This window comes from Hylobates moloch, unplaced genomic scaffold, assembly GCF_009828535.3.
Source record: "Hylobates moloch isolate HMO894 unplaced genomic scaffold, HMol_V3 SCAFFOLD_57, whole genome shotgun sequence".
Taxonomy (NCBI): domain Eukaryota; kingdom Metazoa; phylum Chordata; class Mammalia; order Primates; family Hylobatidae; genus Hylobates; species Hylobates moloch.
The window spans coordinates 162,101-189,987 of NW_026652332.1; the positions used below are offsets into that span (position 1 = coordinate 162,101).

Sequence of the window (27,887 nt, forward strand, 5' to 3'; positions counted from 1 at the left end):
TGTATACACACACACACACATATGCATGCCCTGGAATACTATTCAGCCATAAAGTGGAATGAAATAATGGCATTCACAGCAACCTGGATGGAATTGGAGAACATTATTCTAACTGAAGTTACTCAGGAAATGGAAAAAACAAACATTTTGTTTTCTCACTTATAAGTGGCACTGAGCTCTGAGGATGCAAAGGCATAAAAATGATACAATAGACTTTGGGGACTCTGAGGAAAGGGTGGGAGGGGGGTGAGGGATAAAAGACTACACATAGGGTACAGTGTACACTGCTCAGGTGATGGGTGCACCAAAATCTCAGAAATCACCACTAAAGAACTTATTCATGTAACCAAACACTACCTGTTCCCATAAAACCTACTGAAATAAAAAAATAAGAAAATTTTTTTAATTACAACTTTTAAAAATAAAATACAGGTATGTAGAACATAAAGACATACCAGTCAACAATGGACAGCACATATAATAGTGGTCCTAAAAATTATAATACTGTATTATTGCGGTACCATTTCTATGTTTAGATATGTTTAAATACACAAAAACTTACCACGGTGTTATAGCTGACTAAAGTATTCCGTATAGTAATGTACTTTACAGGTCTGTGGCCTGGGAGCAATATGCTATACCATATAGACTAAGTGTGCAGTAGGCTATACCATCTAGATTTGTGTATGCACATTCTGCAGTGTTTGCACAATTGACAAAATCACCCAACCGTGCATTTCTGTGAACATGTCCCCATCATTAAGTAACCAATGACTGTAATCACATTGGTTTATTCTAGCCTTATTTTCCCTTTTTATATACACCAGGGCAGCTAGGAAGAGATAGGTTTCTTTCAGAAAGCTATACGGGGAAATTGACAGATTCTGAGTGAGATTTTGTTTATCACACACATCTTTTATGTGGCATAATGGCTTCCTAGGCCGAGGGATTGCAATGAGTACTCAACTTCTCAAATACACAAGCCAGGCACAATTGGTTTGGGTGCTGCAAAGAGGAAGTCACTAACCAGGAAACACCTAAAGGAGGTGTTAGAGGGAGTAGTTCAGGCAATGACTCATTAACTGATGCTTTGAGTCATTTCTGAATGTGAGAATATGAAGCTTCAATGTTTTTCTCAAGTGAAACAGGTAACCACATATAGACTACTTTAGCAGTTGTTTTGTTGGAGCAGTAATTCTTACAAATCATGTAGATCTATCATGCACTGAATATCCTGAACCATAGAATTCATCAGACTCTGATCTGTAGAAACATTACAGCCAAATTAGAACCACCTCTTCATTTTATAGGCAAGATAACTAAGGTCAAGATGAGCAAAATGACTTGCCTAAGCTCATAGTCCTCAAAATGGTGTCATACACCTGAAAAAGCATCAGCACATCACAGCAGAGATGGGGGTAATGGAACAATGGTAGTGAGTGGCAGGTGAAGAAAGTGAGAGTTTTGGGAGCTAAAATAAACGAATAGACTAACATTTACTGGTGTGAATATCTGAAAACGTGGCCTCGTGTTAGGTCGTTTAAGTGACTTTCTCATTTGACCTTACCAAATAATCCCAGGATGTATATATTATTTCTACAAACAAGTAAATGAGGCTAAGAAATGAAGCAAGTTGCCCAGGGTCACAGAATTAGTATGTAATAAAACAGAAAGTGCAATTTAAGTTTGTCTGATTCCCAAAACAAATAATTTTTTTCACTTCTAAGCGTGTTATATTTGTCTGGGAAAATATGGTCTGTGAATATCTTATTTTATATGGACAAATAGGGCGTTATTACCTCCTTACACAGGACAGAATTTATAAAATAGATTGGTCTTTCTCACTTTTTTGAAGTCATGGTCTCCTAGAGAATCTGATGACAGTTCTAGACCATATCCAAGGAAATGAAATAGGTCTGAACATACACATTGAATTTTAAGTACCTCCTAAAGCTCATCCATAAAATCCCTAGAGTTCTACAGACACAGGTTTAAAACTCATAATGATTTTCTTGAGAATATAAATAAGGTGAATCTGAGGCCAAAACATTCTCTCCAAATCTTCTAACACCCTACAGACTTCTAGTTTTTCTTATTATAATTGAAATCGTAGTAATTTGCAAAGTCTTCATGATCTGGATAATTGCTCATTTTAACTACTTTCCTATCTACTCAATTCCTTCCTCTTTAAAAAAATGTAATGTGTTTGTTTCTTAAAGCTGTAAGAAACAAATGATATTAATAATAGTGGCCATATAAATTTTTATAGGAGTGATTTAAGCTGAATTACTGATTTACAATATCTTTGGGAGGTATGAAATTGAAATTTTATTCATGTATAAATACTATGCATGTTGCTATAGTCTAAATGTTTGTGTCTCCTCAAAATTCACCCATTGAGATCCTGGCCCCCAAGGTGATGGTATTAGGAGGTGGGTCCTTTTGGGATATAATTAGGTCATGAGGGTGGAGCCCTCATGAATGAGATTAATGTCTTTATAAAATAGGCCCAAGGGAGCTCGTTCACTTTTTCCACCATGTGAGGACACAGCAAGAAGGCACCTTCTATGAACCAGAAAGCCCTCACCAGACACCAAATCTGCCAGCACCTTGATCTTGGATTTCCAAGCCTTCAGAACTGTGAGAGATAAATATCTGTTGTTTAAAAGCTACTCACTTTATGATGTTTTGTTATAGCAGCCTGAATGAACTAAGACATGTACTAACTATAGAAACACACATATAAGTAGGCATACGTAAGCACTTCCCACATTGCATTTACTTACACCTTTTCCATTATGTTATTCTTGTGCTTTATATTCTCTGAATCATTGGGAAGAGTACTATTTATATATTTCTTGGAGATATCACATATTATTGAGGATGAGATCATCTCTTCTCTTGGGCTTTCTGAAGTCTCTTGAATTTCTCTCTCTGTTGTCTGAATTATGCCATGAATCTCTTCCCTGTTGCCATTTACGTTCTCAACAGTCATGTGTTCCATTTGTTTATCATCTTCATTTTCTGCATTATCTGGGAACATTTTGTTCTGTGACTCTTCTCGTCCCAGTACACGTCCATTCAGTGATGCATTGTTTTCTTTTTCCACTAATGCTGAACTCATATGTGTTTTATTTTTTTCTAACTGGACCTGGTTTGTGTAATGACTTTCCTCTCCATTTGTGGGAGAAACAGTAGCTGTTTCTATGACATTTAGTTCCTCTCTTGCAGCAATGTCTGCTGCTTTGGTATCTTGAATGGAGGACATTGTCTGCTGTGGAGTACATTCATCATGCATGCCGCATAAATTACACATCTCCTTTTCTTCTTTCTTTAGAAGTGCAGCAGTGCTCCCCAAATGTTCAGTTATTTTTATGAGGCAGTCTATGAAAGTAATGAATTCTACACACACATACATAGACACACAAAGAATAAATACAAAACTAAACCAAATTATGTTTCCGCACTGACATCTAATGAAACACGGCAAGATAATTTTAGAAACGTACGAAGACCTTTAGTGGGCATTTAAGCCAACCTCCTGAAGGAGAAGTAATTGTACAACTGTCACACTTTTAACAATTGTAGGATTGACAACAAACCACTTTTAACATGGTAGTAAAGAGTAAATCTAATCCCTCTTGCTTATAAAGATACTTTGAATATTTAAAGACAAATGTAATAACCTCTTGCTCCCCCAATAAGAACTGAAGTCAACATCTCCCTCAATTGTTTTTCATTTGGTATGATTTTGAGAACTCTTCTTTACACTGGTTGTACAATAGTTTGTCAATGCTCCATTTAAAATGCTGGGCTGGAAATTAGGTGAACACTCCAGATGAGGCTTGGGTGGCAGAAACACCATACCTCCATTATTTCTGCCAATGTAGATGCTGTGTTTTGGAGCCTAGTTTACTGCTATAAGAATTGGATTAGGTTTATACTATCCCTCCTGATGAATTTGTGATCATTGGAAATTTTCGAATTAGTCCTTCAAAGAATAACTCTGATCATACCAATTCTATGATTGGAACCTGAAGTGGCTACTCAAAGCCTACTAACTCGGGTCAACCTTCCTCACTCTGGAGTAAACTCTCAGCATAGTCAAATCTGATATAATCTCTCACTCTGTCATCATTCTTCCTACTCTCCTATTTGTTCATCCTGCTTCTCCTCACTACTGAGGTCACCTGATGACTTCTTGCAGGCTTAGTACCTCTCTAGTCTTTAGAATCCAGTTCTGAACTAAAGAATACGTAATTTAAGGCCCCATAGCTTAGTGTTTTTAAAACCATCACCAAATCATCCCTTCACCAGTCAGGGCTTTTCTTTGGGATCCAGTTCTGACAATTTGTTTTTGTTTTGTTTTTGTCTTATACCTGAGAACTTGTCTTTATTTTTAACTCCTATTCTGGTAGCCAAGTCCTTGTTTTTTTCTTAATATATATTTGTCTTGTTATGTTGCCAAGGACCATGTTCCACTCCCTCCAGGGGCTAAAGGTCTCATCATGGGCTGCAGCTGATGGCTTCTCAGTCATGCTGCCTTTGGACAGATTTCCCTGATGCCCACTATTTGCCCTTTAGATTGAATTTCTTAATATCATCAACCCTGGATTCCGTCATAGATGGAGCCTGCCCACTTATCTTGATACTGTATTATTTAGAGCTGAATTTCATGACGCCACCTATATGCTTATCTGGAGTAACTGCTGTTATCCAGGATTATATTCCTGAGATTCCACATTCTTCCTGCCTTACTGTGCTTTCCCACATCCATAACTGGACCTATTCCCAAGAATCCTTCTCCAGCCCCAGTGCATGGGGATCCCATTCCCTATCCCAACCCACTCCAGTCTTCCCAGTAATTTTTCAATTAATAAGGCTAAGCTCAAATGACCCTAGTGATAGAATATTATATTCTGATATAAAAAAAAAAACTACTAGCTCTGCCTCAAACTAGGCCTGTATTTTCCTGTCTCTAGTCTTGGATCCTACTGAAAATACCGACTCTCTATTTCCTGCTGCATAAATCCAATTCACTCTTTAAGCTTCAGCTTAAATACTACATTTTTCTAGCAAACTTCTCAATTCCCCATCCTACAGATGGGATTTAAACTGCTTCTGAAGTCCAAAAGCACTTCATTGATGTGTTTCTAATGGGACTGGCCCCAATGTCCCTGACATTATTGTGCATTTGTCTCAACTTATTTCCCCTTTGAAATTGTTAGTCTCTTGTGGACAGAAACTCTATCTTAGCCTATCTGGTATACTCATAGCCCCTCTCAGATCTTGCCCTAATCAATATTTCTTAGAGAAAGAATAAACTAAAAAAAAAGAATACTTGCCTTTTCTCGAGACACATTGATTCTCCTTGTCAAGCAGCACATGCAGCTGCTGGCAGGTGGAACGCAGGGTGCCTGCGGTGTGCTCCAGCAGCTGGTGAAGGGCCCTGCTGAGTTCCTGACCCAGAAAGACCACAGTGGCCATCCAAGTGGCTCCACCAGCCCCCTCACAAAGGTCATCACCCAAGAGTGCCTGCTTTAGCATCTGGTTTTGTCTCCAAATCTGCTTCAATATTTGGCCCAGTTTACCTGAGCCCATGTATTCCGTATCCATTTTATGATCCAAAAGTGGTATTTTCTCTCCTGCCAGCAAAGCCTAAAGGTTTTGCAAATTCAAACCTGGTGATGGTTATTTCTCCTAAACTCTAGGAGATGATCCAAGTCAGCTAGCCCAGCACTTTCTCACAACATAGTGGTTTATTCAGTTTGGTGTTGACTAGTGAAAAGTTACTAGGTGACCAAAGAAGGGGCGTTCCTGTACCATGGGTGCTATTGTGTACAGAATACATTAATCACTGGGGTAGAGTTAACTCACATGATCCAACTCTCTGTGTAAGTTTTACAAATTCAATATACTGTGGAAGTCCCAAATACTTTTCAAGTTTTGAGGCAATAAAATATGGATTCCAGGTAGGGTAAGAAGTTTATTAATCAAAGGTAAACTGTTTGAACAATATTGCTGGCAGGATTCCTGTAAACTTAAAAATATTTATGAATGAAATAATGTGATGTCTGATTTTGCTTCTAAATAATCTGGGAGCATAGGGGTGGGTAGAGGTATAAAATTTGCTGTAAGAATTAATAAATGTTGAAGCTGGATATGGTTACACATGGGGTCTTGACAATTCACTCTAATTAATGTGTATATGTATAGTATTTTTATAACCAAGAGTTTAAAAACATTCCTCTCCTTGGCAGAGTGTATTGCATTGGTTAGGTAATTATAATTAGCATCTTCTTATATGGTAAATCTGCAGAGACTGAGATAAGAACTTGGCCTCTGATAATTTCCCTCTAATTGGATAAAATGCCCCTTCACTGAAAGAATGTAAACCTGAAGAGTAGCTTTCTCTAAACTAGCAAGGAGTCTTTACGTTATGTAGTTAAAATTCAGATACAACAAGCTCTCCCCACTGCTGCCCGTCTGCTTGCCAGCACATCATATATGGGGCTATGCAATGCAGCACTTGGGGGTATTTGGAAGAAACAAGAACAGTCTGCCTCCCTCTCCAATCTCACTGCTCAGAGAGAACACACACCCACGCCAAAGGAAGAGGGCAGCGAGTACATTCCAGAGAGGCTCATGTTCCCTCAGGGGTACTGGAACAAAATGAAACCTTTTCAAAGGGAAGCTGGAGTGCTTCCCTCCCACAGGCAACACATTATCTCATCTTAAGCCCTGGAGTTCTAAGAGCTACACTCAGGGCACCTGGAAGACAAGATGGGAAAAACAAGCCCAGAGAATAAATAATGAAGAATGACTACCACTGCCCTAAAGACTGTCAAAGACCCTGAAGGAAAAGGCAAGGAGCAGTATTGAGTACTGGTGGCTGCAGAGTGGAGAGGGGCTCCTTCACCACTAAGTGTCTCACTTTTCAGTTACTTCTGTTCACTGAAAAGGGGACCTTTTTTGCAGTATGAGTTCATACCACTTCACGGATTGGATCATTTAAATCTTCTCAAACTAAAGACTCACTCATTCAATTGTATTTTCTTTTTCTTACTCCTTAAATGGATGTGTCATTCTCAATAATAATGTACACATGGCTTTAATTCAATGCCAATTTTGAAAACTTCCTATAGCATTTACTGTGGGACAGGAACTAAGTGCTGGAGGTCAGGCCTTTTTAGGGCTTCAAGAGACAGATTCATGAACAGATTATTGAAACAAAGCTTAGACTGTGTTGAGAGCTAGAGCAGAAGCATAAAGAAAAAGTATCATAAAAGCTTTGAGGAGTTAAAAAAATAATTCTGCTTAGAGGCCTGGAAAATGTTTGAATTAGAAACTAAAAGATAAGCAGGCTATAGCGTAAAAGAAAAAAAATATTCCAGCATAGGAAATAATATGATCAAAGTCACGGAGGCATGAGATTACACAGTAGGATCAAAAATGTAAAAGTATGGCTTTGGAGGAAGGTTCAGTTAATGAGTCAGAAGTGGCAAATGAAGAGTTCAGTAATTGTAGAGAGTGAGGAGAAGAAATTAGAATTTTGGTTTACAGATAAGAGATAAATTGAATATATTTGAATCCGACTGCAATGTGATGAAATCTGTGCTATAGAGATGCAGACGTATTAGATGGCAGAGATATAAGAGTTAGGAGGCTCAAAGGTCTGTACTAAAACAGCAACAGAGCAGATGAGAGAAGGGGATGGAAGGAGAGGGGATTTGAAGTACAGTGGATAGAACTTACGAAACTTACCAAACCATCAGATTATAGGGAGAGGAATAGAAAGTATTGAAAATGCATTCATTTATTTGAGAAATATTTATTGACCACTAGTATGAGAACTATGCTTAGTACTAGAATATGACTAAAATATTTAATTTAGGTGATTACATAGACTATAACACTACTAAGGAATTTAAGGGGGATATTGGGCTTGATGGGTAGATAATTTAATTTTAGATTTGTTGAGTTTGAGGTAACTCAGAAAAATTCCTTAGAATGTGTTTTAAGTTTAAGAATTAGAATAATATTGGCATATTTGAATGTTATCAGTAAATAAGTGGTAAATGAATCCCTGGAAGTAGAAGAGATCAGTGGAGAATTTACCATGCACGTTTTAAGTATTGAATAAAACTGATAATGGAATACTGCTTGATCACTTGAGCAATCTACATTTATTTCTAGATATGTGGGAAAATCCTTTCTCACGGAGAAAAAAACAAACCCAGACATTCTCTTTGTTTCATTCACATTTGCTATCCTCAAGTTTAAACTTGTTCGCTGTTTGGCTTCTTAAGAACATATAATATTTGCAAAGTGAGACCTACCACAGGCCACGCTGCATTTACTTGTTAAAACACGCATCGGCATGTTCCTGCACCTTGTTTTCCATTAATTGACGTCACTAACCACAGAAAGAACAGACATTTGCAGTCAAGACACCTACAGAAGTTCACTGCAGAAATTCATCTGGATGGTTTTAACATTTGAAAATCATCTTCATTGTTGCTACGAGCTATTATGACTCCTTTTACTTTCTTACTGAGAATTCAGTGCTTCCATTGACATTAGTATGCAGTCTTGAATTCATACCATTATGTGGTCAAAAAGACAACAGTTTTTCTTAACATTAGAAGTACCAAAGTGGATTAGAGATAAAATTCAAATAATAGGATAGTTCCTTGTTTACTACCTAAAGAAATAAAAATATGCAATTGATTGGACAGGCTATTAATGACAGGCTATTAATTCCAAAGGTTGTAAGACAATAACGTTTTAAAGCACAATGAAGAGTGCTATTTTTCATGGCATTTATAGCGGGTAGTGGTGGGTAGGTCAGATGTAAGCAAAAGAGTTATGTATGCCTGAAGTATTATGAGCCAATGTAACTAGTTCTGTAATGTGATTTTATTTCCATTGACTTTCTGTAGTTGCCTACATCAGAGACTTTGGTACTTACAGTCCAGAATAATTTTTCCCCTTTCGAACATTCATATTGAATGTCTGGTCATCTTTTGTCTAAGATAAACTCATGCATTTGGATGATGAGTGGACGGAGAAGGAAAAGAAATTGTTTTCTTTTTGTTTTGTTTTTGTTTTCTTTAGTAACTTTTGGACTAGTAAAATATAAATTATACATTCAAATTTTTAATGTACTTATCAATTTTAAAATGTTTTCAAAGACCACATAGTAAAAATCAAAGCTAACACTACTGATTAAACAAAGTAGATTAGATAAATATTCCATCTCTGATTTCTAGTGAGATGCCCTGAAAAGGATAAAACAATATATAAATCCCAAAAGATAAAGAGAATGGGCGATAAGACGATGGACAAAAGATGCCAACAAACTCCTGGAAGACTAAAAGCAGATGGGCAAGTAGTAAATAATCAAACAGAGCTGAAACCTAGGCACCCAGACAGTGGAAAACAGGTGAGTTCTTGTCACAGAATCTCAGAAGTTCCCAGAATTAGAGACAATTAGGACCTCTGAAAATAAAGGTGAACTTAGGGCTGTAAACAGGTGTTTTTGTTGAAACTCTGTTTGGAGAGCAGGTAGGTTCCTAGATTCCTTGCTTCTGCTCCAAAGAGCCGGGCAACAATCTCTCTCCCACACATCAGAAGCTAGAGACTTTCTCTATGAATAAATTGTGGCAGCAGCGCTCAGCAGAGCGGAGAACTGGAGGGGGTGCTATGCTGACCATGAGGGTTAAGTGAAATTCTACAATGTTAAATTATGAGGTGCCGCTCTATTCTTCTGCTCAACTCCAAGAACACGGGCTGGGAAGCATAACCTCCCAGGCAGAAAATGGAAAGTTTCCTCCATGGAGTAACTGAACACTCCATGAGAAAAACCTACTGATAGTGAAATTTTCAGGGTCCCTCTCCCTATTTCCAACCCCAAAAGCCTGGTCTGCCCCTGCCAGATCATCCACAGTGAAGCTCTGCATCATATAAAGCTTTCAAACTAGGCTCTTCTTCCCTCACTTTAAGTGGAATAACAACCAACGAGGTCAGGCATTTGAAAAAGCCTCTAATATAAAGCTAGAGAGTAAAGTAAAGAAACAAAAATAAAGAACTTGGAAAAAAAAAAAAAGAGAGAACAAACACAGGGAAGAGGAAAATATCAAATGAATCTATAATTAGCATGTTTAGAGTCTAGGATAAGAAAAAATAATGCACTCACAAGACAAGAAAATATTTTTTTTTTTTTTTTTTTTTGAGACAGAGTCTCACTCTGTCACTCTGGAGAGCAGAGGTGCAATCTCAGCTCACTGCAACCTCCATCTCCCGGGTTCACAGCATTCTCCTGCCTCAGCCTCCTGAGTAGCTGGGACTACAGGCACCTGCCACCACGCCCGGCTAATTTTTTATATTTTTAGTAGAGACGGGGTTTCACCGTGTTAGCCAGGATGGTCTTGAACTCCTGACTTCGTGATCCGCCCGCCTTGGCCTCCTGAAGTGCTGGGATTACAGGCGTGAGCCACCAAGCCTGGCTGAAAATATTTTCTTTAAAAGGGGAGCATTCTGGCAATGAGAAAGGACTCACAGAAATTAAATTATGATAATAGAATTTTCTTAATATGGGAAATAAAAAGCAGTTGAGTAAATTCCCCAAAACATCAAACAAAAAGACAAAGAGATGGACAATAGGGGTAAAATGGAGGTTAAGAAAATTAAAGGTTAAATCCAAGTGGTCCCACTAATATGAGATCTGGAAAGAGAAAATAGAATGAATGAAACTATCAAAGAAATAATATCAAAATATTTCTCAGAATCAAAGTATATGATATTCTAGACAGAAAGAGCCCAGAACGGTATATGCAAAAAATAATCATAACCAGTCATATCAAATTCACACCAAGGATCAACATTTCAGCAGCCTCCAAAGAGGGAAAAAACTGTCACATTTAAATCAAAAGGCATTGAGCTTCTCAACAGCAACACCAAGACCTAGCAAATAATAAGTTGTGATTTCAATATTCTGAGGGAAGCCTCTTTCCAATGCAGGATTCTGTTGCCAAATGCTAAATGCCAAAGCATCATTCAGGTGTGCCGAGAAAGAAAGCACATTTCGAGTATGCAAATGTCAAACTACTTATCTCCTGTGTACCCATTTTTTGGAAGCTACTCACAGATGAACTCTATCACAAGAAACAGAATGACACAAGAAAAACGCAGACATAGGAGTCAGGAAATGGAAAATCCAGCAAAAGAGAAAGAGCTACATCAAATGCTTTAGATGAAGTCCCAGGGTGACAGCAATGCTGTGGCCCTAGAAAGCCCCCTTTCCAGACTGCAGCAGTCACCTGAGTGCTTCAGAATTCTGTCTGCAAGCAGAAAAAATGGAACTGATGAATTAGCTGATGTTTTAAACATTTTAAGAGAAGTTTTACAATTCTATTAGAGAACTGAGGAAAAGAATTGTTGATAACTTAGCAACAGAAACAAAAGACAATTATTAAAACCAGGAAAAACTGAATTGTAAAGAAAAGGATATATAATTATAGTGTATTGCATAGTTCCATTATGAATAATATTTACATAGCCACAATAATAAAGATGTCTATAATTACTTTAAAATAAAAATTGTGGGCCGGGTGCGGTGGCTCACGCCTGTAATCCCAGCACTTTGGGAGGCCGAGGCGGGCGGATCACGAGGTCAGGAGATTGAGACCATCCTGGCTAACATGGTGAAACCCTGTCTCTACTAAAAATAACAAAAATTAGCCGGGCATGGTGGCGAACGCCTGTAGTCCCAGCTACTCAGGAGGCTGAGGCAGAAGAATGGCGTGAACCCGAGAGGCAGAGGTTGCAGTGAGCCGAGATCGCGCCACTGCACTCCATCCAGCCTGGGCGACAGAGCAAGACTCCGTCTCAAAATAAAAATAAAAATAAAATAAAAATTGTGATATATATGTATTATTAGGACGGGTATAGGAGGTATGTACATAGCGAATGTGTATAGCAGGGTGGATACAAGAGAGCAAATGTCTTATTTCTATAGCAGGAAGTCAAATATTTAAAAATAAACCAAACATTTAAAAACAAAGAAAAACTATTAGGAATCTGGAGGTGAGTGCCAGAAGAAACTTCTAAAAGGTTTAATGTGATTGCCTCTGGGAAAAGACATGGGAAAGAACAAAGCAACTTCTGACTTCCAGGAGCTAGCCTGGCACTACCAGCAAAGCCTTGGGGTTGCTACCAGCTGTCCTGGTACTCACAGCTAGGTGTTAGCATTCTGTTGAACATTAAAAATAAAAAAATCACATGACATCATCACTATGATGGATCAAAAGAAATTGAAGATCACTCTACAATCATGTCTAAACACATGAGCACTGTTCAAGCCACAAAATACGAAACATTCCCCTCTCAGCTAATACGAATGAGGACTGCTTCTTAACAATTGCATCTTTAGCATTACTCTATTCTGCCCTCTCTAAGACTTATTGAGATATCCAATCACAGATTATAACCACTTTTAGACAGCATCCAATTCAGAGCAGGAAACTTCCGTCGAGTCACCCAACCAAAGCCCAAATCCTGTTATAAGTCCCTTTTAACATCCTTTTCCTGAGACACCCCAGGATTCTCCATGGTGTGAGTTTTCCCTCACTGAAATGGGTAATGAGTCCTGCTTATTCAATTATAGGTGTGCTCCTGACGGCCTTATGCTGGAGGACAATGACAGACCCTCAGGTACTTGGGGAGGGAGAAGGGCAAGCTGCAAGGATCTGTTGCTTTTCTTTCAAGTTGTTGTCATACGATATGATTTTTTTAAACTATGTGTGTTATGTTACTTTGATATAAACTAAATTCACATGTTAAAAATGAAATAAGCCAAATGTTGCATTCCCTAGGGATCATTTGATGGTGATATTAAGGTTGATACAACACATCACTTCAAGTGGGTTACTTCAGATCAGCTAACATACACTCCATTGAGTTTGTAAGAAGTAATTCACCATTTGAAAATGCTTGGAATTTGGTGGCACATGCTCAAGAATGAGCTCAAATTTAAAGCAATAAATGGGCTGGGCATATACTTCAAACAGAAGTAGAGTAACTACCACCTGGTAATGGCTTAATATCTAATACTTCATCTGGATCACAGAGCTCTAGATACAGCAGAAGGTCAACAAATGTTTGATGATTAAGAAAATGTTGAAATATAGTAAACAATCCACACATTATTTTAAGAATATCATCATGTCATTCCCCCACCTAGAAAATAATTAATAAAATTCCTTAATATCACAAAATATGTGGTCAAGTTCAAATTTCCAACTGTCTCTTAAAAGCTACAATTATTTTTACACAATTTTTAAGAAGTAGGCTCCAAATAAGGTCCTCAAAGGCAACTAACTCCCTTTTAATAATTCTTATATGAATTATGACAACTGAAAAATGTATTTGAAAAAACATATACCAACAATGGAGAAATTTCATTATAGGCTGGAAAATTATCTTTCATTTTTGTCATTTTTATGTGGATGAGGAACAGAGGTAAAGGAATTAATTCAAAAGAAGTCACCAAATTTGAAAAGTCAATAGACATATATGCAGAGACATTTTCATTCCTTCGTGTTTAAGTAAATTCTTTACCATTCCATTAAAGTAGTTATTGATTTTGAGATGTTTTGTTTTACATAGAAGTTTAGTATTGAAAGTTCTTATTGGCAAGTTCTGCATTCACTATGTAAAGAAAATGGTTTGTTTTGGTGTCAAGAACTGAACTAGAACTGAAAAGTAATTATGAGTATTCAATTATTTGGTTAACAAAAGCTCCTTCTTAACACCATTAATGGCCTCTGAAATTAACATCAGTGTTTTCGATTACAGCTTTGCAATATGTCTCCGTGAGTCATTGTTGTGTTTGTAAAGATTATGACTCTTTATACAGTCATGGGCCTGTAACATGAAACCAGTGAAATAAATTTTCATGAAACCAATGAAATAAAAACTAGACAGTTTTATCTTCTGTCAAAATCTTCTGAGACAGACGTTCAAATGAGGGTGTGCCAGATGCATTGCTACAGTATACTTTATGGTATCATAGTATTTGGGATGTGTTTCTGTGCTATCTTCATTGCTTGATTTCTACCAGGATGTGACTGGTGATTTGAGAAGTTGTTCTGAAAAAGATAAAGAAGAAACACATGAATGAAAACGAGTTTTTAAAAAAGAAGACAAAGAAAAGGTATCATATGTTTTGACACTAACATATTCCTCCCAAATCACTTCCAGGTTCTCTGTTTTACTTCCGGACAATCATAACTAAATTCATCAATTAAACATGACTGTCCTATTCTAGATCTTACCTCCATAAAAAGTCCCTTCTACCTGCACTCTATGACATCTCTTAGAGACGTCATACACTTATCCCTTTGAAGGTTGAATTGTCAGCAGAAATATCCCTTGCACTGTAAAAATAAATTTGCAAGAATCAAATTATTCAGCATAAACTCAACCCTCAACATCAAGAAAACTCTATCTTGAAGTAGGGAAATGATGCAAAAGAATGCCTAATTTGTTGCTTTCTAGAAATATTTGAGCTCTTCCAGCTAAATTTGCGTGAGCTGAGACTACCTCAGGACCCCATAGTGTTCATCATTACCAGAAGGATGACATTGTATACAATGAGCCTTCAAGAGTATTTCTTTCTCAGGAAAAAAAATATATATATATATATTTTTACACAAATATATATAGATAGATAGATAGTTAGATATAGATTATAAATGGACAATATTAAGCTCTTTAGAAGTAAAACTATTTCCCCTCTTAGCCTGTTGCTATCTTGACACATTTGACCTTATGCTATAAACTATCTTACATTATTTATAACCACTCTAGGTATTAACCATGTCCAATATCAGAAGAGCAAATGTTATCAATCTTCTTTTTTACTTTACTTCCCCTCATCATTGTTCTTATCACCAGGTTCAAGGACATTCTAGAACCTCAGTGAGTGGCAATAGGTGGGAGGAACAGCCATGGCCGGCCCTAGGCTAGCATGTTTCTTATGAAATTATCATCGGCATCTCCTTTCTGGCCATGTTTCCCATCCACCTACCCCTTTTGGCGTAACTTCCAAGTTACTCTTTATCTCTTGCTGCCTTGTGTCATCTGTCAAAAATCACCTGAATAAACCCACTTGCATTAGAGTCTTGGCAGGTGTTGAGTCTCCTCACCAGCATTATTTGATTTTTTTTTTTTTTTTTTTGACAGAGTCTCGCTGTGTCGCCCAGGTTGGAGTGCAGTGGCACAGTCTTGGCTCACTGCAACCTCCTCCTCTGGGGTTCAAGCGATTCTCATGCCTCAGCCACCAGAGTAGCTGGGACTATAGGCACGCACCACCACACATGGCTAATTTTGTAATTTTAGTAAAAAGGGGGTTTTGCCATGTTGGCCAGGCCGGTCTCAAACTCCTGGACTCAAATTATCCACCCACCTCGGCATCCCAAAATGCTGAGAGCCACCATGCCAGGCCCTATTTGAATTTTTAAAGAATGAATCCGTAATAATAAAATCTGAAGCTTCTATGGGATGCCTTTCCAGGTGCATCTTAGCCTATGTGTTAGGTCTGTATGTGAAATGATATCATTAGGAGCATATTGTTTTCAGCACTGTCAGAAATACATAACTACTAACTAGTTCATTTCTTAATTCAGAATTAGCTGTAACATTCCAAGGAAGCTGCATTTGATTTTTAAAAATTTATTTTACCTCCTTGTGATAAAAATGAGAGCAAGGGTGAATTAATTTCTATCCTAGTGAAGTCATTTTTGTTAGACAGAGTCTATCCAAGATTGTGCTACTGTTTAAAGATGTTATTGCAGTTACTGGCAGACCCAGATAATAGCTCTGATGTAATCCCAGATTCCCATATTGAATTAAATCTGATTTGGGTTATTTAGGTCACATATTGAAGAAATGCCCTCGCTGTGTCATTTCTCTGTAAATAGTGGGTGTCCTTTGGTTTTCTCTATAATATACATTTATTTTTGGAGCTCATTAAACAGGTTAGGCAATTTAAATAGGTCTAGTCAGTAGACAGGAGTTAAAGCTGAGGATAGAGAAACTCTCTGTGGTATTATCTAACACACAAGATGAGGGTTGTTCTTAATTCTTGGCTCTTACCTACAAAAGCACTGAGAGAGCCACTTGAAAATAAGGTCTTAAAATCAGATCCATACTTGAAATGGAGAAAAAAAAAGACTTATCGCCTCTTATATTTGCATTTCTTAGGAATATTAATTTTGTTTTAAAAGCAAAAACTTTAATAGATAGTGGATGTTATAAGAGCCATTTTGTCCAGGTGGGGGTGAGAGTAAGGAAATTTGAGCTTAAATAGTATAGTATAATTTGTTTTCCCCATCTCTCTTCTCATAACTGCTCTTGCTGCTAATACATAGTTGCAATCGCTTCTTAATCTTAAATCAGTCTGTATTTTTGAAAGTCTAAAATAAACTGGGTGCTTAGGAGTTAATGATCTCATTATACTTCAGTAATGGTGCCATATGAATTCATGTGATTATACAGGATAGTACAATAAAGTCAGAACCTCTGGTGGGAAGTGGCTTCCTTGTGTCTTGAAGGAGTTAATTCCTCAGTGTCTCAATTATGTCCTAAGAAGGACCGATGGTACTAGGAAATATATGCCAGAATGTTCAGTACTAGAGGACTTCTCTTATTTCAAATGTATAAGAGTAATAATATATTCACTCATGGGAGAAACTGGTGCCTCTTTGGGTTCTTTTAAAAACCACAATTTCATTCATTAAATTTTCAAAATGTTAAAGACAGCTTAGAATAGTAAAAAGTAGTAATTTCTAAAAAAACTGATGATTACTAATTCAATATCTGGAAGTACAAGGAGCCCTTGGATTGTATTTTATGAAATAAGCTGTAAGATTTTAAGATATGGATTGTTAACATATTCAAAAGTCTTATTAAAAAACTTGATTCTTTTTTAAAAAACAGACTTTCAAATATTTTACTGTACTTCACTTGTTCTCATTTCAGCAATAAGATCTAAACTTAATACCTGGAGAATAATCTTAACATTCTTAAGGACCCAGAAAGTGGAGTACTTCAAAGATAGCATGGGACATGCCATAAATTATACAAAGAACAACAACAAACGCAAGAAAATATCTTCAGTATGCTTTTTGAGAAGAGGTAATTCATACGAGGACTATTTATGAGTACATCAGGGTGTTATGATAACTTTTTAATGAAAGTTGGAATTCTTGTTCTGGTCCAAAGAGATAGCCGTGTGTTTGAATGACCTTGAAGACTGTTATTTTGAGCCATTATGTAATCTAGCAGCTGTGGCAATGCCCTTTTCTGAGATACACAAACAAAGAAGTAAAATAGAATAGACAAGTGAATTCTTGAGAAAGTTTGCACATCGCAATGTAGCTATGTGTGTAGAGTGTCAGCCTCCATACAATGTTAACTGTTCCCAAGTGATAGTGGTGAAGCCCAACCTGCAGTTTAGCTGTGAGATTTGGGCCAGTAATTGATGTTACAGCCCATTTAGGGACGACTTTAATTAACATCACCTGTGAGCCATGACTAGCGCAAACAGCAAGTCAAGATCGTCAACAGTAATCCACTACGGGGAACCAAATGTATTACCAAATCTCTGCCAGCTAAAAATGAGGACTACTGACCTGTATAACTACATACTACAGAGAATAAGAGCCCTAAAGTGAGTCATTTGTCCATCAGCCAATATATATTGTGTTTATTGTATACTAAGCATTGTTCTAATCTTGTAGGTGGCTTAAATAGTTTTTCTCTCTGTGGATCTTAAAAATCTAGCTGGAGAGACTAAACTTCCATTTGATAAAGATCAAAGAAAACTAAAAATGTACATTCAAAGGAGCAAATTAGCAATGTATTAAACAAGATTTTTAAAGATTGCATGAAATAGACAAGAAAGCAATAGAGACAAACACAACCAATAGACGTCAAATATCAAAAACTTGAGACGTCCTCAAATGCAACTTCAAACTGTTGCATAGACCTCGATTTGTGGAAAGAACGGGGGAATCACAGATGAACCAATAGTGTAGCAGTCAGAAGAACTTCACAGTGAAACCAGCCCCAGGGATGTAGCCACACCTATGAAGCTGTTTCCCTCCGTCATCTGGTCATACCAAGCACATCCTCTTTCCATGGGGACAAGAATTCGGAAGCAGCCATATCTTGAACTTAAAAGAAAGAAAGAAGGGTCTTCTGGGTTACATACCAACTTATTATTAATGATGAGACATTCTTCTGCTCAGTCCTTGAATTTCTCATGCTGGTGGATTTAGTTTAATTTGGTTGACCCAGAGAAGACTTTGTGGATGTGAGTTCGAATGAAAATGTGAGGTGTTTTTTTTTTTTTTTTTTTTTTTCTGGCCTACAATGTGTAACACATGAAAGAAACAGTTTTACTCCTGCCTGCTCCTTCTCTAGGTGTTCCTGGGATTTTTACTTCTGCTGTATATTACTTGCTAATGCAACTTTTTCCCTATGTTTACTCTCAAATGATTTTCTTGGATACAAAAAGGAGAAAACAATAGAAGTATATATTATCAGATAATTACTTCTAGCCCCTTTCAGCCAAATCTTGAGATTGGAAGTTTGGATCCCTTACAAGTCTTCAGAAAAGTCTTTTATGCTGTGGCTGATTGCATTAACCACACAACATACAGTTTCCTTTGAGGTTTTGAAAGATACATCTTTTGGAGAGCCTCAATACTAAGGTAAAATATAGCTTACAGCACTTTATAAGATCAGGCTGAAAGGACTTCTCACAAGTAGACAATTCTATTTCAATATTTTTGAAGAAAAGAGCAACCACCATAAACAGCTAAACAAAACACCAGAAATATAACTAATATCAGTGGCATCTAAGTATACATATAGAGTTATACACACATTCTATTATAAATTCCATGTGTTATGGAGAAATAAAATTCATCCATTTTGGTGAATGCTAATAACTCCCACTTTAGACACTAAGCTTATCAAGATAACATAAAAGCATGTTTATTTACCAAATGTTTACTAAGCATCTACTAGGTGTTTCACGTTTGTGTGCCTACTCTTCTAGGCACTGAGAAGAAAAGTTTCATTTCTCAGGCAGTTGAAATTAAAGTATGTATCTTACATCATATTTGTGTAGGTTAGCCTACATGGCACAGCTAGCTAGCTAACTATGTTAGTTGGACTTAAATAAACACATTTCTATTGCTATGTAATCTGCCCATATCATATAATTTTGTTTGGAGATCAAATTAATGCTACAGGTAAATAAATACTCAACCTGTTGCAGCATGCAAAGACTATCTGATATTTCACAACAAAGTTAATACCAAGGTCCTTCAGATGGTATTGCTCTATCATGACTGCTAGAATAAAGTAATTGGTAACAGCTATGCTTGAAACAAAGCAAATTGCTGTATTTCTAAATAGTTACTGAGTCTATTCTTTGTTGTTGTCAAGCTTAGAATATTTTTTGCACAATATATACCAAAAGAGTATGTTTTTAAGCTGGTTATATAATAGTTTCACAGAGCTACTATAATGACTAGGAAATTGTAGATGCTTTTCTTTCATTTTTTTTCCCAAAATGAATTAGCTCTTTTGACTGGTTAAGGATCCATTTTCATGACGTCAGACCACTGAATGGAATTTTGAGTTCTTAGAACTTCAAAAGCTTCATTATCTGGTGTAACATTCAAATCTAATTTGAAAGGAAATGCTTCATTACAGTCCATGTCCTCAGCATGTCTTCGTAAAGAGAAAAGAGTTAGGAAACTTCCTCCTCTTATTGTCATTCTTGAATATGTTCTCCTATGGTAATTAGATGTTTAAATATTGAAATAGAGTAAGTTTAAACTTAGAAGAAATCATACAATACCAGAGCTAGAAATGATCCCTTAGGTCTTCCTAATCCAACCCTCATACTTTATGAATGGAGATACTGAGGGAAGAGCTAGCGGGCTCTCATGAGATACTACAGAACCAGATCTGTAACCAATCAGCTTTGTGTTCCAGTGCTACTACCTGACACAGGTTAAACAAAAAGATCCATTCCTTTAAATAAAAAGCTATGAGATGTAAATTCACATGTTTGCTTGAATTGAAACTATTAAATTTTTCACAACTCCCTTCAGTATTCTTTCTTTTTTTGTTCTTTTTTTAGAGATGAGGGTCTTGCTTTGTTGTCCAGGCTGGAGTGCAGTGACACAATCACAGTTCACTGCTGCCTCCAATTCCTAGGCTCAAGTGATCTACCCGCCTTAGCCTCTTAAAATCCTGAGATTACATTCTTGAGCCACAGCACCTGGCCTGTTTATTTCTAAAACTTCTTCAGTGATTTTTAATCATGGTTTGGGCATAGTAAACATTTATATATATATATATATATACATGTATAATTTATTTAAAATTTTATAGTCTACTTATTTCCATCCCCTCTAAAAAATCCAACTATTTAAGCTTACCTAAAATAAACTCACAAACAATATAAGTACTACTAATAAAGTTTTAAAAATAAAAAATTATACAGGGAAAAGAGAAAAAGAATTACCAGGAAAGAGGAAACATCATTCTTAAGCACTGACCTTCACACTGAGTTTCCTGGCCATCAAGGCAATGGCAGAATAAAGTCTTAGTCCCATTTTTAGATGAAAGGAGGTATAAAACATTTCTGCCAGGAAGAGAAAAGGGGAGGTAGCTGGGAAAGGCTTGGTTTGAACTTGGAAGAATAAAAAGAGGGAAGGAAGAAATGAAGGAAAGGGAAGGAAAGAAGGAAGGAAGGAAGGGAGGGAGGGAGGGAAGGAAGGAAGGAAGGAAATTTGAATGGAAGCATATTAGATGGACCCTGCAGTTTTAAGGAATGATCAACCTAGCCATCCGGGAGATATCAGGTACTGAATTACAGATGATTTTAGCATCTAGATCTTTATGTAAAGGATTATTAATATAATGAACAAGGTGTCCAAAAGAGGCTTTGAAAAAGTATCAAAATTTCTTCCTGGTTCTTATATTGAATCCAGTGAAAGCATTTGAACATTAAACTGTCTTCCTGGGAACTAATTTTCTTTTAGGCAATAGAGTACTAACTTAGCATATTCTTGATCATCTCAATGGAAGCTGAAATAGAAGATAAAGCAATGGAAGAAATGAAGATGAGCTTATCCTTTATAGTCTTATTCAAATATTAGATCAACTATGCTTTGGGCCAGAATAAGTGTCAGTCCAATCAATGTTGCATTATATACAGTGAGGTGAAATGTATCTTCACCTACTCGGATTTCCTGGAACTTGGAAAAGGTTGCTATATTTTCTTGGATACTCTTTCAGAGATGACTTCACTCTAGACAAAAGACTAGTGGAAGTGAGTGAGAACACAGGCATGGAACAGGAAAATTTCCATGGATGTTCATCCGTGTGGTCTCAGGACAACTGGATTTTCCCATTCTAAGTACAGAACTTTCCAACATAGCCTGGCTTCTGTTAGGGAAGGAACGGTATGTGAACTATGAGTGTAAACTCTATGTAAAGAAACTCTTATCTTGAAACTCTATGTGGTGAAAAAAAGGTCTAGAATTAGCACCCAGGCAGTTTTGTTGGTCTAATAAATTATAAAGGTCAATTTTTCTAAATTAGTTATTTGTTTATTAACTTTCCTTTTTTTCCGTCTTTGGTGCTAGACCTTATTTTCTTAGTATGCTAACATTTTTCTTTCGCAGTTGTGTTCATCCATGTCATCCAAGAAGCAAATAGCTGTACCAGATTAAACATGTAAGAAATTTATTAAGGGAACTGCCAGGATAGAAAAGCGGAGGGAGCTGGGAAAGGCTTGGTCTGACCTTGGTTAAAAAAGAAAAAGAGGAAAGGAAGGAATAAAGGAAAGAAGGAAGGAAGCAAGGAAGGAAGTTAATTTGGGTGGAATCATTTTAGATGGGCCCTGCAGCCCTGCGGTTTTAAGGAAAGATCAACATAGCCATCTGGGAGGTCTCAAGCCAAAAATCTCTACTCACAAAGGACTTCTGGGTTTCCCAGCAACACACCTGCCTTGGCGTCACTGCCACACCCAGACACTGGCTGAGAGCCAAGGAGAAACTGTAGTCCTAAAGCAACTGAGGCAATGAGTTCCAGAGCTTAGCAGCTAGAGCCATTGGTTAGTTACACTTTCAGCAGTCAGGGGTCCAAGATGCACATTCTCATGGGAGCCAGAGCAATATGCATATTATTGCTTTAATGCACTTTGAGCAAGTTAATCATACCACTTCCCACTTTTGTCTATTTGTTTAATATATAATAATTAAAATCATTTTTTGAATATTCAGTAGGTGACAATGTTAAAAGCTTTTCATGCATTATGTTATTGCATCTTCTCAAATACCCTGTTATGATTCCCATTTTACAGATTACTTAGTTCATTTTCTTACACGAACAGGCTATGATACACTATTACATTATCTTGGTAAAACTAAGAGCTACGTTTCCCAGAATCCCCTCACCTATATAGTCCCTTACCAATACAGAGTTAGCGAACAGAAAAGCTTGCAAAAGATTTGAAAATTGGAAGTGACACAGCAGACAATAGTCTGTGAAAGCTGTTTTGCAGTCTGAGGAGGTAACGGATAGATTAGTGGTGCTCAGTAGGTTCCAGTGTGCCTTCATTCTCTGCTCTGCTACTAGGTCTTCCTCCAGCCTACTGGCCCTAAAGATCAATGCTGGCTTCAAGACATACTTCCAGACATTTGGCTGTGGACCCCTAGAGTTGTAGAGTTGGTCTCTGCAGGGAGCACTTCCTATGGGCTCACCCTCGTGGCTCAAATTTAGCAACTGAATATACGTGGTTTCTCAGATTAGCTCCTTGCTAATTTCTTTTCTGATCCTTTAAGCCCTCTTCCCACACCTTCTAGTTCCTTCCACCATTGTATAAAGTCTAATTCCTATAATGAGTCCTTTTTCCTAGAACACATAGGGACTTTCCTCCTCTGCCTGAACCTTGACTGATATAGCATTAGTGTAATAAACATCTGTTGAAGGAATAGGCAATTTAGGCCTAGCCCAGGGATTAAGATCTATGCAGTTTGGATTCAGAGTCCAATATCCTCTATTTTGGATTAAAGCAAGCAGAATTCATTTGTTTCAAATACCAAATGCGAGAATGAAATTTGACCAGAAGTTACCGAAATTAAAATACCTCACTTGTAATATGAAGTACCTCATTTGTAGTTTCTCAATGTAATAATTCATCCTACTGTTTCACAATGTGTGATATGTAGAGCCAAAATTTTGTTAAAAAATTAAAAGAGCCGGCCGGGCGCGGTGGCTCACGCTTGTAATCCCAGCACTTTGGGAGGCCGAGGCGGGCGGATCACAAGGTCAGGAGATCGAGACCACGATGAAACCCCGTCTCTACTAAAAATACAAAAAATTAGCCGGGCGTGGTGGCGGGCGCCTGTAGTCCCAGCTACTCGGAGAGGCTGAGGCAGGAGAATGGCGTGAACCTGGGAGGCGGAGCTTGCAGTGAGCCGAGATTGCGCCACTGCACTCCAGCCTGGGTGACAGAGCGAGACCCTGTCTCAAAAAAAAAAAGAAAAAAAAAAAAAAATTAAAAGAGCATGAGCACCTACAAATGTACCTGGTTGAGCCTTGTGATTTTTGCATCCTAGAAAGCAGAGGATAAAAACAGGGATTATCAGTCAAGCTACTAATATTAAATAATTTCTACTGTGTCTAAAATTGCCTGTAAAATGTATCTTCAAGATGCTTAAGTTATTCAATATTATTATGTAATTTAAAAGATCCCACCCCACCCCTGCTCTACTTCAACCAGATCTGTATCCGTTTCATCTGTTTTATTTTCATTTCCTCTGAAGATTTTATTTGAACAAAGGAGTCTTTTTTTCTCCTTTTCTTTTTTTTTTTTTTTTTTTTGAGACAGGGTCTTGCTCTGTCACACTGGTTGGAGTGCAATGGCGTTATCTCAGCTCACTGCAACTTCCACCTTCTGGGTTCAAGCAATTCTCCCACCTCAGCCTCCCAAGTAGCTGGAATTACAGGTGCCTGCCACCACTCCCGGCTAATTTTTGTATTTTTTAAAAAAGAGACAGGGTTTCACCATGTTGGACAGGCTGGTCTCGAACTCCTGACCTCAGATGATCCACCTGCCTCAGCCTCCCAAAGTGCTGGGATTACAGGCATGAGCCACTGGGCCCAGCTGAACAAAGGAGTCTTCTAATACAACAATATTTTCAAAACCACTAGAATTGATTCTCCAGATGTGCTCAGATTTATCTATGTCCAAAAATGAAAATATCTAAGTTTCAAGTTGAGACCATCACTACGAATATAAAATATACTCATGTAGCCCATAATGCTTAGGATTCTGTGTAAAAATTTCTGTATTAAAATTCTGTCTAAAAATCCAACTTTTTATAACATTTAGAAAAGAATAAGTTTTCTATTTATTTGTTAAAGAGTATCACTGTGTTTACATGATCTCCTAAAAAATACAAACCTACACTTTTTTGAAATGGTATTGGTGGTTCCAGTGAACTTGTTAATTACATTCGGTGCTTCTTGAAGGCTCCAGAATGCAGGAGAATGCTCATCAGTTAAAAATATTATAAATCAGAACTTCTGGATTTTACAAAACAGGAGAAAATTCAGAAACATTGACCTTCAGAGATTCTAAGACATTGTACTTTGTATTAATAAGCATTAGTAAGTAAATGAAAGTTACTAATGTAAGAAGTTAATGAAAATTACATATGAAGGGATTTAAAAGCTCTCTAGTACTAAACAAGAGAGCTGTAGTTATTTACAGTGCTCTTCCCAAAGTGAAGGCATGGAAAAATATTTGACAAGGTAAAAAAATAAAAGAAAGAGAGATGAAAATACAGAAAATGATATTAGAACTCTATATAAGTCGAAGCCATATAAAGGGGCTCTTTTTAATTGACTCATTTTTCTTAAAGTGGTAAATTCCCTATAAGTTAGTGTTTATTAGTTAAAGTAAGCAAAATGTGGGAAAACATTAGTTTTCAACATTGAGCCATTTGCTTTTAGTATTACAATATTTGCAATAATTTTTGTTGTTGTTCCATAGTTATTTTTGTATATGTATCTTCAAAAGAAAATGACTTTTAATGGAAATGTCTACAGAATGTTTTTGATGTATTCTATCTTCATGGACTTTGGAATGGGTTGCTGTTATGTTGATTTTTCTCTCACATGTAGTCCAAGTTAATCTTATAGACAATCTCACAGATAGACTGATGGTTTTCACATGTGCATTTATATTTTTAGTTAGAATAACTGTTCTTTATTGCCTACAATGTGACTGTTTTAAGTTAATTAGTGAATAGTGTATTATTTATATTTTCTTATTTATGATTCATTTAATCGATTAATCCATTGTCAATAGTGATCATGACTACTCCTTGACCCTTGCAGACATGTATTATTCATGGACTCATCTGCATGGGCTCAGTGTAGATCTTTCAGGCTTTACCACAATCCACAGTTAAAATTTTTTTGTTTGTTTTCTGCATTTTATTTTTTCTCTTTTCAGCATATTTTTTTTAAATTTAATTTAAATTAATTTTGAGTCTGGTTTACATGTGCAGGATGTGCAGGTTTGTTACATAGGTAAACATGGGCCATGGTGGTTTGCTGTACCTATCAGCCCATCACCTAGGTATTAAGTCCCCCATGGATTAGCTTTTTATCCTGATGCTCTCCCTCCTCCTGGTCCCCCACAGGCCCTAGTAACCACAATCTACATCTTAATAGCACCACAGCAATAGAGGTATTTGTTACCTCTAGATGGAACAGCAACTAGTTCCCAATGACTTTATATTACTTTTGAAGAAGTTGGATGCACTTTCCACCATGATCACAGAAAAATCAACACTCTCCTATTCTTGTTAACAAATAATTTTGTATTGACCCAAGCTTCATGCCATCCTAGGCAAAAAGCCTTGCTGTTCAGTTTCTAGCAGTAAGGATTGCCTAGTATTAACTACTTTAAAGCTAAATCAAAATATTTGATAGAACATGACAAAAACTGCCAGTTTTGTCTCTCTCTGTCTCTCTCGATATATATATATCCCCAAATAGATATCCTCCTTTTATTGTCTTAGTAACAGAACCCTGGAATTTAACAGAGCACATGAATGCCCAGAATAAGGATTTCATTTTTCTGCCTCCTTTGAAGTTGGATGTAGCCATTTGATTAAGGTCTAGTCTACAGAATATGGGTAAATGTAATGGACAACTTCTAGTTCTGCTCTATAAAAGTGTATACTGTGTCCTTTCTTCTTTCCTTCCCACCAACTGAAAAGGGGATGTAATTGTAAGAACTAGAGTAGACATATTTGGCCATAGGATATATGCTGCATGTTGATAGGCTTGGTGGCTGGCTGACAAGTTGGCTGGTTTAGAGTCTGTCCAGCAGGCAAGAGGCTGGCAGCAAGGCAGGCTAAGAGGCTGCATGGCTAGCTGAGTGACTGGATTGCCAGCAGGCCAAAAGTTTGGCTGGGAGGCAGGCAGAGAAGCAAGATGGCTAGCTGGCTAAGAAGATGTCTGGGAGGTTGGCCAAGGGACTAGATGTGAGGCTGGCAAAGAGGCTGGCTTGGTGGTGGCCACCAAGTTGGCTGGCTTAGAGGCTTTCTGGCAGATAGGCCGAGAGGCTGGCTTGGAGGCAGGCTGAGAGGATGGCTGGCTGAAAGTCCATCTGGATGGCTGGCAGATCCAGAGGCTGGCTAGGAGGCTGGCTGAGAACATGGATGTTAGGCTGGCGGAGAGGCTGGCTGGTTGGCTATGTTGTCAGGCTGCTAAAACAAAGTACTATAGACTGGGTGGCTTAAATGACAGAAATTTATGTCTCACTGTTCTGGAGGCTGGAAATCTAGAATCAGGATGCCAGCATGGTTGGGTATTGGTGAGCGCTCTCTTCCTGCCTGCAGACTGCTGATTTCACCTTATATCCTCACATGGAAGAAAGAGGGCCCAATAGTTCTCTGGGGTCTATTTTATAAGGGCAGTAATCTCATTCATGAGGGCTCTATCCTCATGACCTAATCACTTTCCTATATCTAATATCATAACATTGGGTATAAGGACTCCAACTTTGAATTGTGAGGAATACAGTCAGTCCCTAAGAGATAGAAAGAGCTGGATCTAGTCCTAGACTACTTAAATGAACTAAGAGAGAATAAACTTCTTATTTAGGTGACTGTTGTATTGTCCTCTGTTGCTGCATCCAAACAATTTTGTTAACTTATAAAACTCATATACATAAAAATCCTATACTGGACTATTAAATAGGATGGTTAATTCTGGCCTAACTACTTACTCCCCTTTTGATTTTGAGCAAATTACTTAAAGTCTGTTAGCCTCAGGTTCCTATCCCTTCTACAAAATGTGGGTTGCAGCTGGGCACAGTTGCTCACACCTGTAATCCCAACATTTTGGAAGGCCTAGGTGGGTGGATAGCTTGAGCTCAGGAGTTTGAGACTAACCTGTACAATATGGCGAAACCATCTTTTCAAAAAAAATACAAAAAAATTGGCCAGGTGTGGTGGTTCATGCCTGTAGTCAGTCCCAGCTACTCGAGAGGCTAAGGCAAGAGGATTGCTTGAGCTCAGAAGACAGAAGTTGCAATGAACTGAGATCACAACACTGAACTTTAGCCTGGGAAACACGGTGAGACCCTGTCTCAAAAAAAAAAAAAAAAGGAATTAAGAAAAAGCTGAGTTTCAGGCATAATAAACAAAATAATTTTTTAAAAATGAAGAAAATGTGGGGTTGCTATGAGGGTTAAGATAGTTAATCCACTT

At 37.4% G+C, this 27,887-nt stretch overlaps 1 protein-coding gene across 3 annotated transcripts in view; it reads right to left on the reverse strand.

Moving 5' to 3' along the window:
• Positions 1-5,759, reverse strand: part of LOC116463747 (death domain-containing protein 1) — a 66,151-nt gene extending 60,392 nt beyond the window's left edge. For 2 of the 3 annotated variants that reach the window (XM_032754178.1, XM_032147000.1), the window contains exon 1: positions 5,346-5,759. In XM_032754178.1, the coding sequence (XP_032610069.1) occupies positions 5,346-5,362 (17 nt within the window). In that variant the 5' untranslated portion in view covers positions 5,363-5,759. Of the gene's footprint in view, positions 1-2,786; positions 3,403-5,345 lie in introns of all 3 variants that reach the window. The other variant, XM_032146999.1, reaches the window with a different exon arrangement.
• Positions 5,760-27,887: the final 22,128 nt, after the last annotated feature.